Genomic DNA, 26925 nt, shown 5'->3' with positions numbered 1-26925 from the left:
GGACAATACTGATTAGTACCGACTGAAATAATATAAATTACGGCCGAATATTCGGACGTTAAAAGATCAATTTTTACTAGTGTATATTTTTTTTAAATGTAAAAAATATTTTCAATAATCATGTCATCACAACCACAATAAAAAGAGATAAACAAGACAAACAAAAAAAAATATGAAAAGACATGAATATAGTATATTCAAATTGATGTATTAAAAGTAATCGCAACTCAAAAGGGGTGAAAGTCAAAGATCATAATTGTATAAACATCCTCTCTTAAACTCATGTATTATATATATATATATATATATATATATATATATATATATATATATATATATATATATATATATATATATATATATATATATATATATGAGAAGAGGTTCATTGACAATATTGCCCTTTCTATGAAGATTGGAAGTTTATGACAACCTCTAAGGATTGAGTTGTTTTTGTGTCTTTTGACTATGTTTAATTATAAACTGTGAATTAATGAGTAAAGTAACTTGTAAAACAATAAACAAAAATTTGTTAATTTTAAAAAATAAAGTATGTTCATCTATTTACTGTTACCTACAAAATCATTGTTAGTTTGCAATATTACACATTTCAAAATATGTACTTAAATTCACCGGTTCGATTTCATTAAAAACACATTAAGTTAAGTTAAAATGAAGATTATGGCTATTGGTAATGCTATCTTCCAAGTTCCAAAAAATAAAAAAAACTTAATAGTCAGACTTTAACAGTGCACCATTTCAAAAAATAAAAATCTAGACATTTACATAGTTTAATTAATTCAAAAGGAATGTGTTATTGTGAGGTGCATTAATCGAGACGATTAAAATAAAGAGACTTACGAGATTGATATATGTCCATATAATTTTTTGATATTAGACTATCTAGTTATAATGAAACCGGAAAATATCTAACAAGTTAAGAATCATTCACAATGTGACAATGTCATTATTATGACAATGTCATATATTATATCCGGTAAACTGCATGTTGTTTCGTTTAAGAACTTCATCGTTATTCTTTTTTATTATTTTGAACTGTTAATTTTATTATAATTGCATAGATCATTTTAAAAAATTCTAAAAGAATTATTAGAAGTTATATATATTATTTTCATTAAAAACATGCCTGAATCATTTCAGAATAAATTATAAAAAAAATTCTAAGTTTTTAAATTCAATACAATAAGATATAATTTAAAAAATTTCAAACCCATTCACACAAAATCAATAAAAAAGTAAACAAGACGATTATATTGCGATGTAATAGATGTCTCTTTCAAACTTTATATTTTTAAGAAAAGAGAAAAAAAAGTTCAATCTAAAAACTTGTAAGTTTTGACGTTTCATAAGCTATTTTGACTGGTAAAGTAGGATTTGATTGTGATAAAAAAAGAAGGTAAAATTGAATTGATGATGAGCAATTGTTTTCACGATTTTCTGTTTGGAAGCGATTGAATGGGAAATTACAGGAAAAGAAAGTGAGGAGAAATAGGAAGAGGAAGGACAAAGAAAGCACAGAATATGGAGGTTAAGTCCAATCAAGATTTCCAAAGAAAGACATGTAACAGAGAAACATACGACCAATGATTCATGTCCAAATCCATTAATCATCTCATCAATTACTAGCTAGCTAGCTAGGGTTTTACAGACACCACGAGAGATCATATATATATATATAGCTTCCTAGCTAGCTAGCAAGGCAATTTCCAACATGAAATATGAATTAATTATGAGAAAGATTTTATATGAATTGAAAGGCTGATGATTCATTCATTCATGCATGCATTCATGCATGTAATGTAAAGTGAGAATTATATTAATGGGGAAAGCCATAGTTTATACAGACAAGGAAACAGTATAGGACAAATGTCAAAATAGCTTCTTTTCCATTTTGAGAAATCTAGGTATTGTCCCATCACTCTTCTTTATTTTTTTCTTTTTTTTACTTTCACTTTAATCTAGGATCCCGTTTGATTATGCCTTACATTTGTCGGGAAATACTTTTTTAATCTAATAAACAATATTGCAATATCAAGAATTTTCAGAAAAAAAGGATGGATACAAGTGAACTTCTTAATCTCCCTCAATATTCAAAACAAAACCATATATAACTTAATAAAAAGAAATGAAAAAACATACCAACTCTAAACTCTCAATCGATTTGTCAAAAGAAATTAATTAACCTCGACTTGAAGTTGAGTTTCCTTGGTAAACATGTCACAACTAATATTACTTTTCTCTGGTCGCCATAGATGGCCTAATTTCGCGCGATCGTACTTTAGATACAAATTACATGCCTTATTTGACGCTCTCACTATACAGATAAACAATGAGAGTATCTACCCGGATGTTTAGGTTTATTTGTCGTAAGAATAAAGAAGTTCGACAATGGACAAAACACATGCTTAATAAAAGCTTGATTAAAACAACATGAAGTTATATTCTCTATTTTAACCTAACGGAAAAAAATATGAATTTTCGTACTTTCCCTAAAGCCCTCGATTCGAACTCGTCTAGCTAAATTGGTTGATTGTATTTGTGGGATATATGTAACCCGCAAAGATTAGTCGTATATCGATGGAGTTGCGAAAAAAACATTAGCGTTAAACAAGTTTTTTTTTTAGAAAAATTACTTATAACTCTTTTATTTAAAAATGTCCCAAAATAAGAGACCATGTAACTTTTTTGATGGGCAAAACAAACTTTGTATCACATACTGTTAATCAAGTTGAAGTCAATACCATTAAAAAAAAAGTTAGATTTGAGAGAAATAGAGTAAAATAAACCCTATAAAATCTATAGTGGGATGATCATGCCCTAACTAAAGGCATCAAGATTTGTTTTTAATGAAGTTAGTAAAGTAATTTAAGTGAAATTTGTCGGCATGTGTTGTACGGAAGGGGAAAAAAAGAGGAGGGAGTAAGTGGACTGTCTAAATCCATGAAGAATGGAGGAGCTGACAAAGACCTGTAAGTCAGACAAGATCCTTTGATAATAGTAGTAATACTTATCTATACCAAATCTCCCTTCTTTTTTTCTCAAACTCGTCCGTACGAGGATCCAACACCATCTTCTTGAGTCATAACAATATATATATACATGTCTTCTTTCTTTCTTTCTTTCTTCCTGAGAAACAAGTTAAAGTTAAGCATGGATTTGATTCAGCAATCCGAACACCTATGCTACGTTCATTGCAACTTCTGCAACACTGTTCTTGCTGTAATAATTCATTAAACCTAAACTCTACAAACATACATACATTCATTAAACCCTAACCCTAAAATCATATATGCATGATGCAGGTGGGGATTCCATGGAAGAGGGCGGTCGAAACAGTGACAGTAAAATGTGGGCATTGCAGCAACCTATCCTATCTCAGCACCAGGCCTCCATTTCTCCACCACCACACCCACTACCTCTTACAGGATCGCTGTCCATCCACTTTTATGGTATATATATCATCTATTTTTATTTATATACATGACCTATCTCATAATTATGATAATGAATTGATCAATATCATCCATCCATGCACAGGGTCATCAAGTTTCCAGTGAAACCAGGAAACACCAACCACCATCTTCATCTTCTTCGTCATCCTCGCAGATTATCAAGTCTATGCCGACTAACCCTAGCCAAGAGAGAGCACCAGTGGTTAAACGTATGTCATCATCGTCAATAACTAGTTAGACACACTGTTTTTTAATATATTTATTTCATTTGCAGCACCTGAGAAGAAACACAGGCTTCCATCTGCTTACAATCAGTTCATGAAGTATATCACTTTTTATCCTTTCTTCTTCTTATTATACATTGATTATCAGTACTTCTTAATTATAAATATATATAAATGAAAAGGGAGGAGATACAACGGATCAAAGCGGCACATCCTGAGATACCACATCGTGAAGCTTTCAGTTCTGCTGCCAAAAATGTAATTAAGCAACTTAAATACCCATTAATGTTTAATATTTTTTTAATATTAATAAATAAAATATTACAGTGGGCGAGGTATATTCCAAGTTCTCCATCAGTGACCACAATGTCGACTCGTACCGGCCACCCATAGCTCACTTCACTGTAAGAGAACATTATATTTATTTATTTATATTTTGCATATATATATATATATATATATATATACATGATTAATTGGTTGATTTTGAACTATGCAGGAATATTAATGTAAGTGCATGGTAATGGAAATAGAAGCATTGGAGACAGACAGAAGTAGTTGTTTTTTTGTATTAATTATGAGATTATTATTATTATTAATCTCAGCTAAGTACCTGCTTATTTTGGATATCTACTTTTTATATTTATGTCATGAAAATCTTAATCTTAATTTATCGTTTAGTTCTTATGTACTGAATGGATAAGCTGTCATCAGTCTGTTGTTTTTATATTTTCTTATGCATATTATATATATGTATCACTGTCAACTTTGGAAACTTTGAAGAACTTTTATGAACTAAGTAATTACTACCTTTTGGGTGGTAAAAAAAAGTCATTTATATTATAAATCAGATACATTTTACCTAAACCCTAAAACAACATACACAAAATGTACAAGCCAATCACAATAAATTATTTTTGAAAGTATAAAACAACAAGATTGATCAGCTTATGTTTATGATCGATTTTTTACGTCTGACAACTTGAAAAAAGTTTTTTGACGACTCTTTTGGGGATATTTGACGTTTAGCTCAAAAAGTAACTTTAGTCATTTGGATGAAGCTTACACATCTATATTTTATGTGTTATTGTGGTCAATGTGGATGACACTCTCAACCCAAGCCAAAAAAGCTTTGTGTGATTGGTGAGTTGAGAAAAACCTAGGAAAAAAACCGGATTAACCCTCTCTACTTTTCAAATATTCCACACTATTGAAAATGAGAGATTTTGAAATAGTGGTGCGGGGTACGTCCAATTGAGAGCTCCTCTTACATCGAGATATCTCTTTTGGGACAGTATCCTTGTTGGTGGACAACTCTCTCTTAAGCTACTTCGAATTTTAGATTAAAATCCCAAAAGCCAATTCTATCAAGCCGTTGCCTCGTCTCGTCATATCGAGCAACAAAGCCACGTCGTAAAGCCTTTTACAATACTTCACATCAATCTATATGATAAATACGTGTATGCATATAGATATATCTAGGCGCTCATTTTATCCATTCAAAATTAAAAATGCTATGAACAGGTATACAGTTTTGAAATTTTCAGGCCGAATCCAAAATTTTAAAGGAGGAAAATCGAGGAAATCTAAAGAAGCTAAAAGAAGAATCTAATCTAACTAGTTTCCTTTCTTTGTGTTTATTACTCAAATTCTAGACGTAAGCATGGTCAAGAAAAACACCATCGAGGGACGCATACAAAATTTGAGCATATAGGGGAAACTCGATGCCATGAGAGTAAAAAAATTAGCAATAGCAACAGAAGATCTCGAGGCATGGAAAAGAGACACGAGACTTGCTCAGAGGAACGTCAAGAAAGACAAGCAAGGCATGAGGAGATCCTACCAACTCGGAACGACGCGGGAGTACATTTCTCTATTCAAGCCTTATCGTACTCGAGAGCAAAACTTGTAATGAGAGGATGATAGGTGCTTGTTTTCATTTTATGTCTATTGTGTTTGTGACTTTATCCAAAACACTTAATTAGGATTTTAATAAAATAACTCATTCATATGTTACTCATCTTGTCTTATCTTGTTAAAGGTTTCAAACTTATCGTATTCTTTTGAACGCATCTTTAATCTATCTATCATTACGGCTACTTCACGTGATCCAATCACACTTCACTACTCTGTACGTGACCCAATTTTAGGATGTTACATAAGAGCTATATCTAACTCGGAGGAATGACCCACGTCAGGCCAAAAGTCAGGTCTCTTTACTAGCATCGAGGAAGAAAGCATGGCCAGGAATGATGACTTGAAGGCTTTATAATACAAGTTGGCCCTTTCAATGACGTGAGTTGAAGCAATAGTTTCTCCTATACGTCCACAACCACAACCTTATCCACATACCTCTAACCTTAATCCATTATTCCAAGTTGAGCGGACCAAGGCTACAGATAATGAGAGCGCAAAAATCGAAGACTAGGCCGATTCAAGGTAGAGCCTGATAAATAGTTGGCATGGATCCGACAAATTCAAAAGGGGAAAGGGGAAACAACAAAGCATGATGTTGATGATATGGTCGAGATGAGGAAGATGTAAACCGAAATTCTGATAAGGTTGAATGAGCATTCGGTGCAAGGTACCTCCATATAAAGACGTGGAGATATAGCATGGAAGTTGCGAACACTAGTAGAACATGCATGTTTACCGATAGCAATCGCCGAGAGATTTTTACCGCTCTTGGAAATATTTTTATCGTTGAGAGCATTATTCTGCCTACGGTGATAATCAAAATGTTACCGAAAGCACTCAGCCACCCTTGGAAATAAATATTATTTCCAAGAGCATTTGTATTAATCTCTCCATAATATTCATTTAATAGTTTTTCCGAGGGCTTTCTTAAATGCTCTTGGTAAAATCTAATTTTATTACCCCTAGCAACGCGACCTCTTTCTTCCTTTCTTCTATCAGCGATTTCCAGCTCTTCAATCTTAATAGATCTACTAGTAAGTTCTCTACCTCCTTTACGCCTCAGCGATTTCTTTTGATTTTCAGCGCAGTCTAGTTTATAGTTTTGAAGTATAGAAGTGTCTCGTTAATGTAATATGATTATTTTTATGTGTGTTGAGTTTTCTAAGTCTCATTTGAGAATGTTAGAGTGTGCTTGGAAATCTATTTCAAATCTTTCTATTCAATGATGATGTTTTGGTTTATCGGAAGAATCAAATTTTGAGTTAGAAAAAAGCATGAAAATGTCTAGTCTAGATGTTGGATGTTATCTTTGGTTTAATGTTGTAGTTAAGAAATAACAGGAAATATGAACTGATGTAAAACCGTCAAAACTAAAAAATGGTTTGCTGATATTGATTTTTTGGTTAAAAAGAAGCTGATTAGATTGGTTTTCTTGATATTCTAGAAAAATTAGGTTTTTATATTTGAGATATTAATGATGTTTGGATTGTGTGTTAGGATATATTTGATTTTGGGTGTTATCAGTCCATCTTCTTCCGTCCGGGTAATCAGAAACCCTGTTAAATTGACTAAAATGATTCATTATTTTCTTCATAAATCTGTTATGTCAGTTGAGAAGCTGTTCTTCCTTTTCTAAAGAAACTTTTATGAATTATGGAACTCTATGATGTTTGAGAATTCACAGGAAGCATTCAACCATGATTGTAGCATTTGTTTCTGGATATATAGACATTGTATTGTTCATTTTACAATTTCATAATTCTGGCTCGTAAAGTGTTTGCATTTACTTATCGTTTTCTGCATTTCCTGTATGCCATTTTATCTTAATTTTTCTTTAATTAGGTCATCTTTGTTAATTTAAGGTTGTAACAACACTGTATTATAAGCTTCAAACATTTCAATATAAACCAGTAACAGTTTATCAAAGGAATATCTTGGACATGAATTGCTGCATATTTCTCTTAGATTGTGGGTTTATGGTTAAATATATGGGTACAAGTATTCGAACATCTAATTAAGGTTTCATTATATTTTATTTTAATTTAATTAATTTAAATTATGTAACATCTTTTTTTTTTGAACAAGGAAGATGACACCTAAGAAGAAACAATTAACTTATAAAGGAGGCATGTTGGGAAGCTCGAGGATCTCCAAAGGAGAACCGTTCTTCTCAAGGCAGTGGCTCTAACGAGCTAGATGACACACCCGATCATGATTCGACGTTACCGGAGGTTGAGATGATGACGACATCATCCTCCCAGCCTGCATGTATAAATTATAATTCTTTGAATACATAAATATTAAATTGCTAACATTGTATAATACTTTTAAAGGATCTACATAAAAAAAATGCTTGGAGCAAAAATATGAACACCGTCCTCTCAAAGTTGACCCTAGGTGAGAAAATAACAATAGAATTCTCATCAAATGAGAGGATGTGTTGCGACAATGACACGACATGGTCCAGACATATTGGGATTGTGGTTCGGAGCCCGACTGTGATATCACATCGTCTGCTACATTGGTCAGACTTGAGCTCCACCGACTTAGATCATCTTTGGAAGTCGGTAACAGTAAGTGTTATTATATTATTTTATTAACTTTCATTCTCTAATACATAATAATAATTAATGAATAACTTAATCCCATGACTTTGCAGAATCGTTTTGAGGCAGTGCCTGAACCTATCGAGTATTATCAGAAATAGATAATGGAACATGTTAAGGTGGCTTGAGATAGGTACCGATGTTAAAGCTCATGATGGGAATATAGCAGCTATCTGAGCACACAAACCGAGTGAATATACGGAAGATGATTGGCATAAAAACAAATGGAAATACAACTGGAAAGACAAAGAAAAGAATTCCAGACTCAGCTGACGACGTTTATGGCGAGATACTCCACCTCCGGATCAGTCTAGTATATGATATATTATTTAGACTTGCTTTTATCTTTTAATACTTTGACCGGTATATTGGATGATTGGGATTTTGGTTTATTAGATGATTGTATTTTTGGATGAATTGAGATTTAGTTTTATTGGATGATTGTATTTTTAGATTATTGGGATTTTGGTATATGAAATTTGGTATTTTTAATTTGTGTATGATTTATGTCTAATTTATTTAGTTTAAATAGGTAATATTTGGTTTACAATCGTTTTATTTAAAAAAAACTCATTATAGCCGAGAGCAATAGGCGACTACTTTCGGTAAATATATATCAATTTTTTCTAGAGCCTTTATAACGCTCTCGTTAATAATTTACAGTTTTCTACGAGAGCAGCGCTAACGCTCTCGTTAATACATATTCCCTCGCAAATATTTTTTTCACCGATAGTTGTATTACCAAGACGCTGCAAGAACATTTATCGCTCTCGGGGAATACTATCATCGAAGGAATTTTGTCTTTCTCCAAGGGTTATTTCTCTCATTAAAAATCAATTTATTACTAGTGGAAGAACACTTCCATACCTCACGGACTCAAACTGCCTATTTTGCCGAAGTACTCGGGAAAGAAGGATATTGCAACCTTCATGATCGAGTATATCACCAACTTGATTCCATATAACCTGGGCGAAGCTATATTGACTCAGGTGTTTCCTTGGTATGTGGCGGATATGGCTGTAGAGTGACACACGTGTTAGAACATCTCTATATTAGATAGTGGAAGAGTTAACCCATGTGTTTATTAGTAGGTTTTCCATGTTTGTCAAGGTTGACAAACCCGAGCGGAAACTACGTCAGATCTACCAGGGCCTAAATGAGACTTTTGAGAGCTACACAAACCGGTGGAAAGAAATTGCATCAGAACTAGATGTGCTGCCCAATGAATAGACACAAGTCAACATGTTGTACGTTAATATGAAAGTACAATATACGAAGAAACTGTCAGGGCCGAAGTATCGCTTCTTAGAAGATCTGATTAGTACTAGGGAAGGGTACGATGATGCCCTTAGCAAAGAATTTGAAGAAGGGAGGAAACTATATTCGTCACCACGTAAGTACAACCCGCTTAAGAAGACAAAGATCAGTCATGTTGCCAGCATATGGGAAGACAAGAACAATGGAGCGGCACATCCTCCAAGACAATCGTTTCCTCCAAGCCAATTCATTCCCCTTAAGCCAGTTCCGTAGCCACCACAAGCAAGGAATACCACTACTTATCCACTCAAAAAGTTTGATAATATAAGAATGTCGACATCGAAAGCCTTGCAAATATTATTACCAAGGAAACTGATTCAGGAACACTAGTGTTAGAGAAATGATCAAGAGGGAAGTTCGTAAATGAATGGTTCTAATACCATCAATCTAACGGGTACTCCACATATTTTTTCTTTACTTTGAAGCACAAAATTCAAGACCTTATTGATAACAAGGTCATCCTGGTGCCGCAGGTTGAGGCCAATACATTGTTAGTGCATGATGTTAATATCGTCGCGTTAGATGAAGAGGCATCAATAATTTGAAACAAACAATTTATTTTCCAGCTGGTTTAATTCTAAAGAATAATGCTTTTATAACATTTTGCACAATATTTTTCATAATGAAGTAATAGTTTCTGATTTTACAATCTCGGATAAAACGTCTGAGTCAGAATTAATTCACAACATGAAACATTACTTAGAAAAGTAGGAGGAAGGTTTGTCCATTACAGAGAAAATAATTGAAATCCTAACACTGAAAAAGATTATCAAAATTTTTTAATTGAAGATAAGTTTAAATGATTTAGAATGAGAAAATCTAACTAAACTTTTAAAAACAAACAAATATGTTTTGCTTGGTTTTTGTAATTATGTAGACGAACGGTACAGTTGAAACAACAAATAAGAATGTCATCACAATCATTAAGAAGTTGACTCGTACTTACAAGGATTAGCACGAGAAGTTGTCATACGCCCTTTGGAGCTATAAAACTACCATTCGAATGTCAATGGGAGAAATGTCGTTCGCATTGGTCTATGGAATGGATGCAGTGCAACCTATCAAAGTCAAAGTCCCTATTTCAAGAGTTCTACTAGAGACACAAGTAGTGGAAGAAGATTGATGTAAGTCACAGTACATCAACTAACATTTTTGGCAGACAAGAAGTTAGTCGCGTGATGTCACACACAAGCATCTCAAAGACGAATGACCAGAGCTTTTAATAAGGTGAAACCTAAGAACATTCAAGAAGGCGATCTAGTCCTAAAGAAGAACTTAAAGATATTAGACCCTAGAGGGAAATTCCAAACATAATGGGAAGGACCCTACCTCGTCAAGAATATATTTTCAGGTGGTGCCACTCGATTGACCACTTTAACGAAAAAGAACTCTCAACACCCTTCAACATCGACAAGCTCAAAATATACTTCGTCTAGATCATGCATAATGAAATCCATTCACGAAATACCAAAGTTCATGACGTCATAAGGTGTGAACTACATTCGGACCCGACTCTCCTTGTTATGAGAGTACGTAGGCAAACTGTCATGAGTGTGGTCCCACATAAAATTATAACTTCAAAACTCAATCCATTTACAGCCAAAGTTCATAACTTCACAAGGTGTGAACTATGTTTGGACCTGATCTCTCCTTGTTATGAGAGTACGTAGGCAGTTTGTCATGAGTGCAGTCCCAAAAAACCTAAAAACCTAAAACCCCTATATCAAGAAAATAAAAATTCAAAAATGAAACTCACCCCAAGCGGTTTAGATTAAAGAGGACTGAACTACATTCAGACATAATCTCTCATTGTTATGAGAGTACGTAGGTAGTCTATCATAGGTTCGGTCTATATAAAATAAAACAAAACAAATCCTCAGCAAACTTGAGTGATAAAAATAATCCCCAACAGTTCACACAAGGGACTGAACATTTGACAATTCCTCAATAAACTCATTTACTAATCCCCAACATAACTTGGAATCACGATCTATCCATGGTACAATTCAGAACTACATTTGGACCTGATTTCTCATTTTATGAGAATACATAGGCAGCTAGTCACGAGCTCGGTCCCAATAAAATACAAATCTCCAACAAGTCAATACTTGAACTAGGATAAAATACATTCCCATAGAGTTTAAGCCAATATGAACTTGGAAGTTCAAATCTATCCAAAATAATTAAACCAATCAAACCCCTATATCGATACTAAGGGCATTTTTGGAAGATAAAATGAGTTGGACCATCGAACATTTCTAGTGCCAAACAAAGCAATGAACGGGGACAAGAAATGAGTAATGATGCGGGAAAAGATGATTCTCCCCAACGAATGTCTCTTGACGAGTCGATATGATTGGTGAAATCTGAGTAAGGCGCTTCGCAAATAGATCTACCTCGAGCCCAAACAAAAGCATAAACTTCTAACGTTTAAGAGGGAGCTCGTTAAAGACAAATGCCCAAACTCAGAACCATGTTGTCAATAGAGGCTATGTTTCGTCTCAAACAGAGGTCAAATGCAAGGATCTAAGACATCGAAAAAAATCAATCAAACAAGACTGTGTTGGTTGAGATATGAGTAAAGATGGTAATTTGAAACCGCCCCACAAAAACCGAACCGAATTGTCCCGTTTGGGACGGTTTCCCCCCAAACCGAACGGGGATGGGGCGGGAACAGTATTTGTGTCTCCTGCCCTGACCTCACCCCAATTATGCCCCGAACACAATAAAACATAATTAAATATATTAAATCACCAATATATTTATTTATTCACTTAAATTTTATAAGAGTTGTATGTTTATTTCTTTATAATAATATAAAATTTTAATATATTACAATATATATTATATTAAAAATCTGTTTATATAATATTATTTTTTAAAAATATTTTATTAAAACAGTGCCCTGCGGGGATTCTCTGAAACCGAACGGGCGGGGATGGTATTAAAAAAATTCCCGAAATAAAAATGGTGCGGGGATGGTAAATATATTTCCTGTCCTGAATCGCCCCATTGTCATCCCTAGATATGAGACATAATATTGTTGTTCATTTAGACTCTTGTCTAACTTGTCGAGCAAGAATAAAGTATTTGAATCTATTAGATACGCCCCAATCATCACCAAAATAAGCCGAAAAAAATACTCATAGATGTTGATATATTGAAATCACCATTTGTTGTTCATCTAGACTCTCGTCTAATTTTCCAAGAAAGAATAATAATGTATCAATTCTATTAAATATACCCTGAGTATAAAAAGAGCCCAAAGGACTTAGAATTTAAAGCACACGACCTCTTAATTCAAGACGCAAGACTACACCTCTTGGTGCATAGTTAAAAGATTAAGCATTTAAATAAAGTTCTAGTAAGCAAATCCCTCAAATAACTCAGGACAAATGTCTCGACAAAAAACAAGTGCCTCCAGCGATAACGTCAACCTCGAAGAATGCTAGTTACACGGTCTCCTAGAGACACATTCAAAGGAGAATGTATGGAATCAATTTTTGGAAAAAAATCTAAGTGATAAAACATCATAAAGACGTTTTAAAAGTGATAAAATGTAAAAAATAGCTCAAAAGATGCTTACATCTGAACGGATAAAAAAGTCTAAACTATAAAAATTTAAAGTTTCTACAATAAGTGAAACGAAATTAAAAAACATTTCTAAAAGTAATGAAACAAATTTCAAAGACATTTCTAAAAGTAACGAAATATCAAAATTGATCATCAAGCTTCTATAGTAAACGAAACAAAATTTCAAAGACATTTCTAAAAGTAACAAAATATCAAAATTGATCATCAAGCTTCTATAGTAAACGAAACAAAATTGAAAAAAAAAACGTTTCTAAAAATAATGAAACAAATTTCAAAGACATTATTAAAAGAAGTGAAATGTCCAAATTTATCATTAAAGTTTCTATACTTAACGAAACAAAATTGAAAAAAACATTTCTAAAAGTAACAAACAAATTTCAAAGATATTTCTAAAAGTAATGAAATATCAAAATTGATCATCAAAGTTTTTACAGTAAACAAAACAAAAATTGAAAAACCTTTCTAAAAGCGACGAAACAAATTTGAAAGACATTTCTAAAAGTAACAAAATGTCTAAATTGATCATTAAAGTTTCTACGGTAAACGAAAAAAAAAATTGATTTTTTTTTCAAAATGTAACGAAACAAATTTTAAAGACATTTAAAAAAGTAATGAAATTTTAAAATTGATCATTAAAATTTATACAGTAAACAAAATTTTTTTTGAAAAACGTTTCTAAAAATAACGGTACAAATTTTACTTTGAGAGATCTATTTTTTGTAGGATTAGTTTACTTTTTGGAATTTGTTGATTGGTGTAATTTGTACTGATGATTCATTTTTCTTGATGCAGATCGAAAAACTACTACTTGATTGTATCTCATAGGAAGCTTTGTTGATCAAGTAAATAAATCAGTAATTTCCTTAAGTCTATGTTTTTGTTTTCTTTTTCTAATTATGCATTAACATACAACCTGCTTATTGTTTAAAGATCATCATGTAGCAAAAATTTCTGCAATATCTATTATAAACCATGATTGATGTATGGCCAAAGTTCTTTATTACATCCTTGTATAATATTGTTATTAATCGGCTGGATTAGATTAGATTAGATTTGGTCTAGACTCTTAAGCCTTAGTTAGTTTCAGGCATTTAAACTTTCTCGGGTCTTGTAGAGAAATTAACCGACTTACTATGTGGCTCTATCTTGGCCTCTCATTCGCTTGTGTGGTTTGTCATCCGACCAAAAATCAAAGAGGCCAGGAACTGAAAAAGCTTGTCCTCTGATCAAGAAGCAAAGACGCTAGACCTCGAGAAAAGGTATTTGTGATTATTTTCTTATTGTCTCGCAAAATCTGTTTTCCCAAATCCGAGATCATATTCCCCTCTTCCTCTTCCTCCTCCTCCCCCTCTTGAATAATCAAGTGATCTTCATAAATTTCTGAAGTTTCTGAACCAGAACTACCATGTAACATCTTGTTTATTTCATTCTTAGTTGTTTCCCCAAATCATTCATCCTCAGGAAGTGAACTTTGTGGGTTGATGCCTCTATCCGTAAATGTCTTGATCGCACGAGCAGTGATGGCTGAAGCTAGTTGATTGATGTACCATGAAGGGTATCCAGCATATCGTGCTATTCAATTGTGAAGTGCATATCCAGAATCAGTTGTTGCAACCCTATAGGCTAAAGCCGTGTGGAATCATCTTCCAACACACCCCAGAACTCCTATTCATTAGAAAGCCACATTACAACTGTCTCGGTCAGCCTTGTTAGCAAAATTTTATGTATTTTTTTCAGGCAAAACGTCTCCAGCTACTATTGCCAATTATTGTAGTTTCCCAAACAATGTCGGGCCAATAGAGGGTCTGAGTTCCAAAATAGATTTTCTTTATCTCTCTTTTTCTCAATTAGATAGATTTGTGCATCAAGTTGTGTTCTTCCATCTCTAGAGTATATGAAATTCAAAACGTATTGTCTACCGAAGTGATCACGGAGTTTGTCTAATGAATGTTAAAGATGTCACCTCCAGTCCTTAAGTTCTGTGGTGTTTGTAGTGGATCCAATACTTTCAGCAGCAACTTCCCCTTTTTCATTCAATGTACTCTAAATTCAACAACTTATTTGGATAGTCTCAAGAAAGCCAGTACTTTGTGCGTGAATTATCACATAAATTCTCCACTGCATCTTTTAAATCCAGAATATCAAGCTAGCACAACTTTCTGATTTTCTTTTCAGTCTTGGACTTATATATTGAGTCAATTTTGGCTTGAGAAGTTACGAATTCAATCGCAAGGAAAAACTACTACTTGATTGTATCTGATGAGAAGTTTTGTTTTCTTTTATCTAATTATGCATTAATATACAACCTTCTTATTGTTTGAAGATAATTATGTAGCAAAACATATATGCAATTTCTATTATAAACCATGATTGTTGTATGGCCAAAATTCTTTATTCCATCCTTTGTATAATATTGTTATTAAATCATGATCTGCTGTATTTGATTTGATTTGGTGTAGACTCTGCTGATCTGCATCAAATTTATGCTCGATTTCAATAAACAATGTACTAATACATAAAAAAAGTTACATGTTCATTGTATATATTAAACCCTCAATTAGCATCTGACATTTATCGTTTCCAACCAGTTAAATTGGATTTAACTACGATTTTATTTGAAAATGATTTTATTTGATTCTCTCTTCTCTAGATAGCTAAACCTAATCTATTTTGGATAAATTTCTCAAGCATAGTCAAGACATCAGACATCCTTTTTGGAACTATTTTATATTATTTTCCTTCTATAGATTATGACTTCTAGTTCAAGTTCTCATTTGCAGTAGTGAATTTTAGAGTACATTAGAGGCACGAGGCAGTTCAAGCACTAGAGGTTTATTTACCTCTGAGACAGACGTGCCGACTCTACTATAAGTTTTGGCACCAGGTGCATTATATCTTTCTACTCTATTGCTGAAATGAATGAAAAACATTTCATCGATTTTGATCTTTCATTTGAGAGTTCTAGATGTGTTTAAGTGTGACATTAATTAAATTATGATTGAGGAAATGTTAAAATTCTGAAATATTATTTGACGTTATTTGAATTTTATAAATTTGAACTATAGCAATGCGTGTGCATGATTCTGCTGAAGTTAATCGGAAGTATTTTTAATTTAATTAATTAGAAAATGTTTTGATTGATGATTAATGAATTTGATGCAAAATTTGTCAAAAATTTAAGGTTGATACAATTCCTAGTTAAAAAGCCATGAGCTTGAGTTAGGAATGATGAGATTGTGATAAACATGCTTAAATGCCAAGAGTTTGATTCGTGTTTTGAATTGATGAGACAATGAGATAATGATGACTTTTATAAATGAATGTCTTCACTTCTAATCCAATATATATATATATATATATATATATATATATATATATGAAGTGTGTACATATTCATATATCATTTGAATATAACATTCTAAATATTAATGTTTGCAACAGAAACAATTATAATGAGGATGGATCGTCTTTTGAATGTATAATAAACAATCAAATAATCATCTTGGATGCACAGGTGAATTTTTGAATGGTCTACAAGAGTTTTTGTCATTTGCTACTAGCAAATCTTCTTACATGGATGGTGGTCAGATTCGGTATCTTTGTGTTAAGTGTTGTGTTCAAAAATTTATTGCTAGTGATTTGTGTCAAACTCACTTAATCAAGTTTGGATTTATGAATAACTATTATACGTGAACTACCAATGGAGAACCAATGCAAACTTTAAATGTCTTTCAATATCCAAGGAAAAGTCCAAGTCAAGGAATTAATGAATGGAGATAACAAACTGAAATTTCAAATGTATATGAGTCAATGGTAGTTGATATTGCATATAGTTTTCATCCTAATGTGCCACATCGGGAAGGTTCTACTTCTAGTCGAAGTGGCATACATATTTTATCATAAAAAAATTGGAAAGCATTGAACACGGTACCTCAACCGATTTGGACAGGTAATTCTACTAAGACTAAATTATCAACAACAATTAAACTTCTTAATATAAAATTCGAGAACAATTGGTCAAAGAGAGGTGTCAATCAAAATCTTTACTACATTAAATCTTTGTTATCAGAAGATAATGTTTTACCTGATAATTTTTATACCATGAAAAAGTTGATGGAAGAGTTGGGATTGCCTGTTACTAGGATCGATATTTGTAGAGATGGTTGCATGTTATTTTGGAGGGCTGATATTGAATTAGAATTTTGTAAATTTTGCAACTTTCCAAGATATAAAGAAAATTCTAATCAACGAACACCACACAAACAACTTTTTTATTTACCATTGGCTCCAAGATTGCAAAGACTTTATATATCGAACGTGAAAGCTGCTCACATGACATGACATTCTTGTCATGTTACCCAAGATGGGATGATGTGTCATCCTTTTGATAGAGAAGCATGGAAGACATTTGACAACTGTTGCCCAGAGTTTTCTAAGAAGGATCGCAATATTCGCTTGGGTCTTTTTTATGATGGATTTGCCCCCATTTGGACAATTTAGAAAGTCATATTCGTGTTGGCCCGTCATTATCACACCTTATAATCTCTCACCTGGAATGTGCATGAAGACACCCTACATGTTCATTTCATTAATGATTCCTGGTCCAAAGAGTCCTCAAAAAAATATTGATGTCTACCTTCAACCGTTAATTATTGAATTAAAATTTTTGTGAAATGAAGATGTGCCTACTTATGATGTATCTCGAGGTGACACATTCAATTTGAGGGCAATGGTGTTGAGGACTGTTAGTGATTTCCCGGCTTATGATATGTTGTCTGGATGGAGTACTCATGCAAAAGGCGGGTGTCCAATTTGTATGAAAAATTCGAAATCATTCCGCTTGAAATATGGTAAGAAGGCTTGCTATTTTGATTCGCATAGACAATTTTCGTCACAAAATCATCCATACAGATTTGATATAGAGAATTTTACCAAAAATAAAGTGGAAATGACACTTCGGCCGCCCAGGTCAAGTGGCGAGGAAATATGGTCTGAAATTGCACAATACATGTTTGTTAGTGAAAAGCCTCACGTAAGTCCACCGAGTTTTGGTGAACATCATAAATTGACAAAGAAGAGCATTTTTGGGAGCTACCATATTGGGAAAACTTCTTATTCGTCATAATCTCAATTTTATGCACATTGAGAGAACGTATTTGAGAATATCATCCATACGGTTATGAACGTTAAAGGTAAGACAAAAGACAACATAAACGCTCGAAAGGATATATTTAATATTTGCAATTGCCCTAAGTTACATATCGACCCTTAAAGTTCATGTATGAGGACAAAGAAGGCGGCTTACACTTTAACGAGGGATAACAATCGTATTATTTGTCAATGGCTTAAATCTTTGAAATTTCTGATGGTTATGTATCCAATTTAAGTAGATTCATTGATAAAGACGAAACAAAGTTAATTGGATTAAAAAGTCATGATTGTCATGTTTTTTTAGAAAGGCTGGTGCCAATTGCCTTTAAGAAATTATTCCCGAAATTTGTGTGGGAACATTGACTGATGTTAGTTTCATGCATGCATGATCTAAGTTCTAAAACATTGAATATTTCTAAGATGCAGACTTTGGAATTAGAGATTCACGTAATTTTGTGCAACTTTGAAAAAATATTTCCACCGTCGTTTTTTTATTCAATGGAGCACTTGTTGGTGCATCTACCATACGAAGCAAAATTGGAAGGTCGGTTCAGTATAGATGGATGTATCCATTTGAGAGGTACATATTGTTTATATGTTAAAACCATTACTTTGTGTTCAATATTTGTTTAATTGTATCGTGTGTATTGTATTTTTTATAGGTTTCTTAAGAATGTGAAGCAGAAAGTAAAGAACAAAGCCAGGATTGAAGCATCAATTTGTAATGCATATATTCTGGAAGAGATATCTACATTTGCCTCGTATTATTTTGAATCTAACATACAATACAAATATAGACACCCACAAAGAAACATAGAAGGGTCTGTCAATAATAATGATGCTTCAACTAAATTAATTTTGAATAGCCAAGAAACGTTAGTTACTCACACTTACGTGCTCTTAAATTGTCCAGAGGTAGATCCTTACTACAGGTAATAAAAATTTATAACGTATATTAATCAATTTATCTTAATTAATTTTGAGATTGATACATGCATGTAGGATTTTTTGTGATTTAAACGCCAGTTTACCAAAAGATGAAATAGACCGCCAATTCGCATCATGGTTCCGATGTAAAGTGAGGAAATAAGTTTAATTTATATGTTGTGTGTTTGAGTATTATATTTAATTTTGCATTAATGATTTATTGTAAATAGTATATTATAGATTGTCGAGGAACATGGTCCTTTAGTTTCAAAAGGATTGTTGTACTATTTGTCTTTTGGGCCCAAAATACCCGCAACAAGACATTCAATGTACTTCGTTAATGGGTTTGTGTGACGGTCAAGAGATCTTGGATCTAACAAAACAACCATGAATAGTTGTGTTTGTGTGCATGCTGATGACGCAGACTATTATGGACAGAAATTGAATATCTTGGTCCAAGTTTACGTATTATTCTATTTAAATGTTTATGGTTTAAATGAAACATATAGGTTGGTTGACATAAATATAAAACGAAAGTATGCAAAGTATGGCCCTTTCATTCTAGCTCAACAATGTATACATGTCTACTTTGCTACTAATTATCCGAACAAAACAAATCAGATAGGTGATTGGTTGGCTGTTTGTAAAACAAATGTAAGGGAAAAAATAGAGAAACAATGGAGTGATGATTTGGTGTATCAACAAGAAGAGACAATCATAAACTAGATATCCCCTAAATATACCACTATATATGTCAACAATTTAAGTGATCTTAATGGCATGGTTGAGCGAGCTCGATGATACAAACATAAACATAAGTGAAGAAAATGAATTTGAAGAAGTTGAATGGGAAGGAAGTGAGTCAAGTGGAAATAAATCTGAAGGGAGTGAGTCGGAGGAAATTAGTGAAGATGATGAATCAATGGATATTTTTATGCTTAATTAGTAAGTTTATTCGTTAAAATGTTCAACTCTTTGTTTATGTTTAAAGATGCATCTTTTATCTTAATTAAATATGATTATTTAATTTTATGTTCAAATATTTATTTGTTTAAATATATATATATATATATATATATATATATATATATATATATATATATAATAAGTTGTATTGATAATGTTTAAAATATTTTATTGTTAATATATATAATCTCCTACACGAGTTGCCTATATTATATATTTTTTTTTGACAAACATCACATCTACTCTTATTTTTAGCTCAAATTAGCAAAGAATTCAAAATTTATTATGGTAAAATTAATGTCATGGGATGTGCATTTCAAATTGTAATTTTATTTTATATGAAAATTGCAAGACCAATTGCGATTTGATACGTTTATTACAAAACAAATTACAAATAACTCTAATATACATAATGCAAAATACATTACTTATTTATTTATAAATGAAACTAATAGATAGATTATACCATGTCAGTTGCTATTCAACTTATATTGCAATACTAGTTTTATAAAAATTACAATAATAGTTGATAAATAGCCATGAAATTACAAAAACACGACAAGAATCTCACCTCGCTTGGATACAGGAATTTTTCAAACTACTTCATACATTTTAATACATTGATTATTAAAAATGTCAATAAAAACTCAATGAGTTAGCTCCTACCCAAGTGGCTGATATCTAATTTTAATATTGTTAATTTTTCTTATTCTATAACTATTTATTTATTATTATTTTTTTTTTTGCAAAATTAGTATAATTTATAATAAATAATTATATATAAAAATAAATAGGTATTACATAAGATATGTATAAATAATTAAGAATTAAATTAGTAAATTTATAAATAATAAGTTTATAAATAGATTTAAATTAATTGATTCTTATTTAATAAAATAATGTAATATACAATTATATATATATATATATATTTATTAATACAATTAAAATTTGAATTTGAATTTGTATTAACATTGCAAAACAAGTTACAAAATAACTCTATAATAAGTTAACACAAAATAAATTACTTATTTCTATTGAAACAAACAAATATAAATTATAAATGTCAATCATTATTCAACTTAAATTGCAATATTAGTTTTATAACAATTGATAAATAACATTGAAACTATAAGTTGCATACACATTTTAATTAAATAAAAAAATTGTTCCAAGCTACTTAATACCATGTCTCTTAGAAGCTACCATAAACCTCCTTTACATTAGTTATCTATTCTGAATATTGCCCTATCCAGAAAAAAAATTATGGTCGAAAAAATATTTAGCTTGATTTCAAATTTATGTAGCCAACAATTTTATTAAAAACTTATTAGGTATGACATATATAAACATGTTTGTTTATTTGTAAACCTTTCATAGTTTCACATATTCATAACTACTTCATATGTAATGTTATGCAATTTTTTTAACTAATTAATTGTTAAGTTTTTTTTTTCATTTCCAAAATTATAAATATAATTTATTTTGCAATTTTACTTTAAATGAAAGCTGTGAAAAAAATTATAAAATTAACATGAATGTTATTAATATAAGTTATTTAAAGTTGATTGACAATTATTTATTTACATATTGGTGTCTAACTTTGTAACATATTTTATAAAAAAAAATCAAAATTTGTATTGTTATTACAATTTTTTAAGGATGGTTTGCGTAATAAGTTAAAAGATTTCGTTCAATTAATTGTTATTTATAGTTTATTCAAAGTAAATTTAAAAATAGTCAACTTAATTTTTATTTTAAATATATTTTAAAATTGTGCAATTGTAAAGTACCACTAATTATTCAATTATTTACAATGCAAAACTTATTTAAAAATAGTTTCAAAATTAATTAAGAATTAATGTAATTTGATGATAAATTTTATTTTAATTTATAATTGTGATAAAACTTAAAAAATACAATATCTTCAAACCTAATAAGTTGCTAGGTGGCTTTTTAAGTACGTCGTCAAATCCCAGGGCTCAACCCTGGACAGGCGGTGGAAACTACCAAGCTGGAGTACGGTAGGGGTAGAGGGAATTTTCGGTGGAGCGGTGAAATGCTTAGAGATCGGAAAGAATACCAACGGCGAAAGCACTCTGCTGGGCCGACACTAACACTGAGAGACGAAAGCTAGGGGAGCGAATGGGATTAGATACCCCAGTAGTCCTAGCCGTAAACGATGGATACTAGGCGATGTGCGTATCGACCCGTGCAGTGCTGTAGCTAACGCGTTAAGTCTAGTTAAAACTAAGATTATGAAATAAGTTTGAAAATTGTATGAAATAAGTTTGAAAATTGTATTCAATTATTTGTAATGCAAGGTGAATTACAAAATAATTGTAGAGATAATTCAAAATATATTTAAAAGTAGTTTAATTTAATTTTTACTTTAAATGTATTGTAAAATTTCAAAAATAATTGTAAAGTAACACAGTTTTTTATTAATGCAAAATATATTGAATTTTTATTTAGTATATAATTAATCATCTTTAAAATTAATTAAGAATGAAAATATCTTAATAAAATAAATAATAAATCAAATTATACTATCTTATATTTGTAACTTCATTTGGCAACATATAATTATATTTTTGTTGCGAAACAAATTACATATTAGTGTTAATAATATTTACTACAAACTTAGTTGCAAAATAAGATAAAATTATAATTTTCCAATTTTTATGGTCATTTTATCATTTATCTTTTGTTGGAATGAACTTTACGATTCTTTGGGATCCTTCCTTTCTTCAAACGGAACGAACAGATATAGAAATAGAATCAGACCTATTCCCGAAACGCTTTTCTGGATATTCCTCAATGTCCCCGCTATTCACAGAACATGAGAAGCGGATGATTAATCATCCGCTTCCAGAAGAAATCGAAGAATTTCTTGGGAATCCTCCAAGATCCACTTATTTTTTTCGTACCTTCGCTCAATGAGAAAATGGGTCAAAACCTATGGGATCAAACCTATGGGACTTAAGGAATGATATAAAAAAACGGGTTGATGAAAACGTTGGAATATATATATATATATTATATATATATATATATATATATATATATATATATATTATATATATATATATATATATATATATATATATATTATTTAAAATATTAACAACATTATTTGTATTATCTCTATATTAATGTTGTTTTAAAAGTTGTAATGATTACTTTATTATAAAAAGTTGCATATTTTAATTAATAAAACATTACTCTCTCTTTAAAAACTTGTTTAACAATGATCTATTTAAAACGTTTAATTTTTTTATCAACAAATAATTAGTGTAAAAAATGTTACAATATTTCCACTATTTAGGATTTAAGTTATATGTTCTCACAAAAATGTATTAGTTTACATTTCAGTTGCCAAAATAAGTTACTAATAGAATATTTTTTTAGTGAGACTATAATTCTACATGTTTATAGAAAACTTTATTATAATATAATGATTTATTTTATAATACACTTCATCACTCGGAATATAATTTTATTATTTTGTGTGTAAGAATTATTTTATTATTTTGTGTGTAATATATATATTATATATATATATATATTTATATATATATATATATTTATATATATATATATATATATATATATATATATTAGGAGAGAAAAAGAATTATTATAAAAAAAATTGATGACGTGAATTAATAGGGTGACGTATAGACTTTAAACATCATTATATATAGGGAAAAAACTTGCTTAAACGTATGTATTTGTACAATTAACTCACATGACATATGTACTAATAAAAGATTATTCAAATATATGAATTATAAAAAAATTTAAAAAATTAGTTCATTTAGCCTATTTTAGTAACTATAATTAATTTTTATTTTTAAATTTATATATTTATTAATTAAATATTAATATATTCTCTCATTTTTTTACATTAATTAAACTATGTAATTTATTACATCTTAATTTTTTATTTTTTTATATTAGTTTCTCTTTTTTATTACATCTTCCCTTTTTTATCAATTTTTATTTCCTATATTTCTTAAATTATAATTTTTGAAAAAAATTTAGCAACTTATTTATAAATTTTATGTTTTACTATAATATTTTTTTGAAAAAATTATTTTTTATTTAATTTATTATGAACAAAAATAAAATTAATAATTTTTTTTTAATTTTTATTCATGACTTATAGTAATAGTATGGGAAATTGTTTGGTCTAATATTTGATTATTACTCTTTTGGTGTTTGATGAATGAGTTGCTATTATTATCCAAATATTAATTTATTTATTTTTGTATTGAAGAATTTTTATTATTAAAAGTATAAGTTATTGTTATATTTAAACATTGAGACTAACAATTTTAAAATAATTAATAATCAATGTTAATATAAGAAACAAAATATAAAAAAGAAGAAAAAAATATAAAATTAAAATAATTAATGATAAATGCTCATATATAAAATAAAATTAAAATAAATAATAATAAATACTCATATAAAAATAATAAAACATTTATGAAAAAGATAAAAATAGAAGGTTTATTTATTAATGGAAAATATATATATATATATATATATATATATATATATATATATTAAAAAATAAAAATTAAATATAGTTTACTAAGATTGACTAAATGAACCAATTTTTGATAGTATGGGTATTTAAATGATCTTTTATTAGTATATACGTCTAAATGAGCTAATTGTACAAGTATATACGTCTAATGACTTTTTTTTCTTATATATAGAGATTATAGATCTTATAAATTTTTACAATTTTAAACTAAAATTATATATTTAATGATGATAATTGAAAATTTTCAAACTGGTCCAAATAGTGAGATAATTGCTAGTGAGAGCTAGCATGCCGCAAATTAACATTGGTACTCAATAACTTGAGTTACGTCTTAGGTTAAATATTTTTAACGGGGTTTAAAGTATCACGTTTCATTTAGAGACACTCAGATGTAAAATATATATTAATTAAAATTTCATACAACTTCACGATAAACAAATTAAAGTCTATCTAAAATGGAAATCGAATTTCACAACTTTTATAAGTTCTTTTTTTACCCAATTTTGTTTGTTTATACATGTACATTATAACTATTAAAAACAATGTTAATGGAGATTAATTGATGGGGGAATCTTGATGGTTCCAAAAAAGAAGAGGTTGTTTGCCAGCTCAATGGTGGTCTATCTATCCGTCAGTGGGATCTTCTTTAACAATTCTATTACAACATGATTGCGTATGGACCACTAGTGACAATTAAGAGATAGCTTTCATGGGGGAGCATATCATAGTTTCTCATGATCATGCCAAAGGTAGAAGTGACATTAATTAATGGGGCATTTGATCATGAATGATGAATGTTGGGTGTTTAATTTGTACATGCGTCTAGTTGGGGATATTGAAGACAAAACTAACAACAACCGTCTGGTTCGGGATGAGGACCTTCGTCGAGTTAAGGGTCTAAGGGTCTCGATCTCGATCTTCCTTGTACCTCTCAACCGACAATACTTTATTTGAATTTTGAACAATATTGATATATTACAATCGGATGATTTTAAATATTCCAACAATATTCTAGAACATGTATAATATATTCCCAACCTCCAATATTTGAGTGTTGATGATTAATTGCTTTGTATTCAATTTTGTGAAATCCAAAAGAGGGTGTGGTTTGTGCAATGATTCCTTTGTTTTAATATTTTTTTATTGGCATGTGACATATGGGATCCCGTGACATATTTGTTTAATTTAGTTTTTTTTTTTTAATTTTTGAATAATATTTATTTCATTGAAAATAAAATAAAAATAAGTTATTAAATAAAACATAAAAAATAAAAAAGAATGGTGATAACATATGATAGGATCGGCTTTATCGATAGAGACGGAGGTCTGGTTATTGATGAAGGCTAATAAAAAATGGTTTGAAAAAAATCTTGTTAAGGATTTAATTCGCTTTCTATTTTACGCAAACCTTTGTAACACTTGAAACATATTCAAGGCGAAATTGTTTACTTGGGTTTGAAGCTCAAGATAAAGATTGAGAAGATGACAGAAATGAAAGAACACAGCAGTTTATTTATGGATGTTCGGAGAAACTCTGCTACGTCACACTTCTTCCAACCACCGGATGGATTCACTATAATCTGATTAGAATCAAATACAGTTTGCACACACTTAGTTCACTATTGAACAGAACACACTCTGTTCAATTTACAAGATGAAGAAAATCATTCAGCTAATGGTGTTTTTTATTCTAGCTCTCTCTTGATTCACACACAGTACAATCAGGAAAATAGCTTCACAGTATGAGTATTCAAAGACTTGATTTCTCAGCAAGATGATCGAATGATTGTAGATTGGCAATTCAATGATTCAGTAATTAGTAGTTTGTCTTTTGTCCTTGAGATTTGATAAATACTGGACAGAGACTAACGGTCGAATCTTTAGAATGATACGTGGCACTCTTCCAATGGAAAATCTCCATTGTACACAGCAGGTTCTGAGCACAAGGATCGTGGCCGTACAACAACTGGTAGTGCGCCGAATATTCCATCAGGGATGTACCTGCAAAACAAGTAATATGAGGGAAATTCTCTTACGTGGAATTCATTGGTTGGTTGCATATAGCCATCGTACTAATCTTCACTAGAAAGTGGAGCAGGAGTAGAGTACAGCTATAACACGTGGGTAGGCGGGTGCTAGCTTAAGCTTAGCATTATACGTATTTCAGTTAGACGACCTCGTCTAATGAAATC

The 26925-nt window shown here is 30.6% G+C and overlaps 1 protein-coding gene across 1 annotated transcript; it reads left to right on the top strand.

The window, feature by feature from the left end:
* Positions 1-3153: 3153 nt before the first annotated feature.
* LOC124923692 (protein CRABS CLAW-like) lies at positions 3154-4090 on the top strand. The gene is made up of 6 exons (XM_047463660.1): positions 3154-3240; positions 3324-3453; positions 3569-3682; positions 3748-3796; positions 3880-3955; positions 4025-4090. Exons 1-6 carry the CDS (start codon positions 3172-3174, stop codon positions 4088-4090), a joined length of 504 nt encoding a protein of 167 aa, XP_047319616.1. The 5' UTR covers positions 3154-3171.
* The last annotated feature ends 22835 nt before the right edge of the window (positions 4091-26925 follow it).

Source organism: Impatiens glandulifera, chromosome 1 (assembly GCF_907164915.1).
Source record: "Impatiens glandulifera chromosome 1, dImpGla2.1, whole genome shotgun sequence".
Classification (NCBI taxonomy): Eukaryota; Viridiplantae; Streptophyta; class Magnoliopsida; order Ericales; family Balsaminaceae; genus Impatiens; species Impatiens glandulifera.
This window is presented reverse-complemented; position numbering and strand designations above follow the sequence as displayed.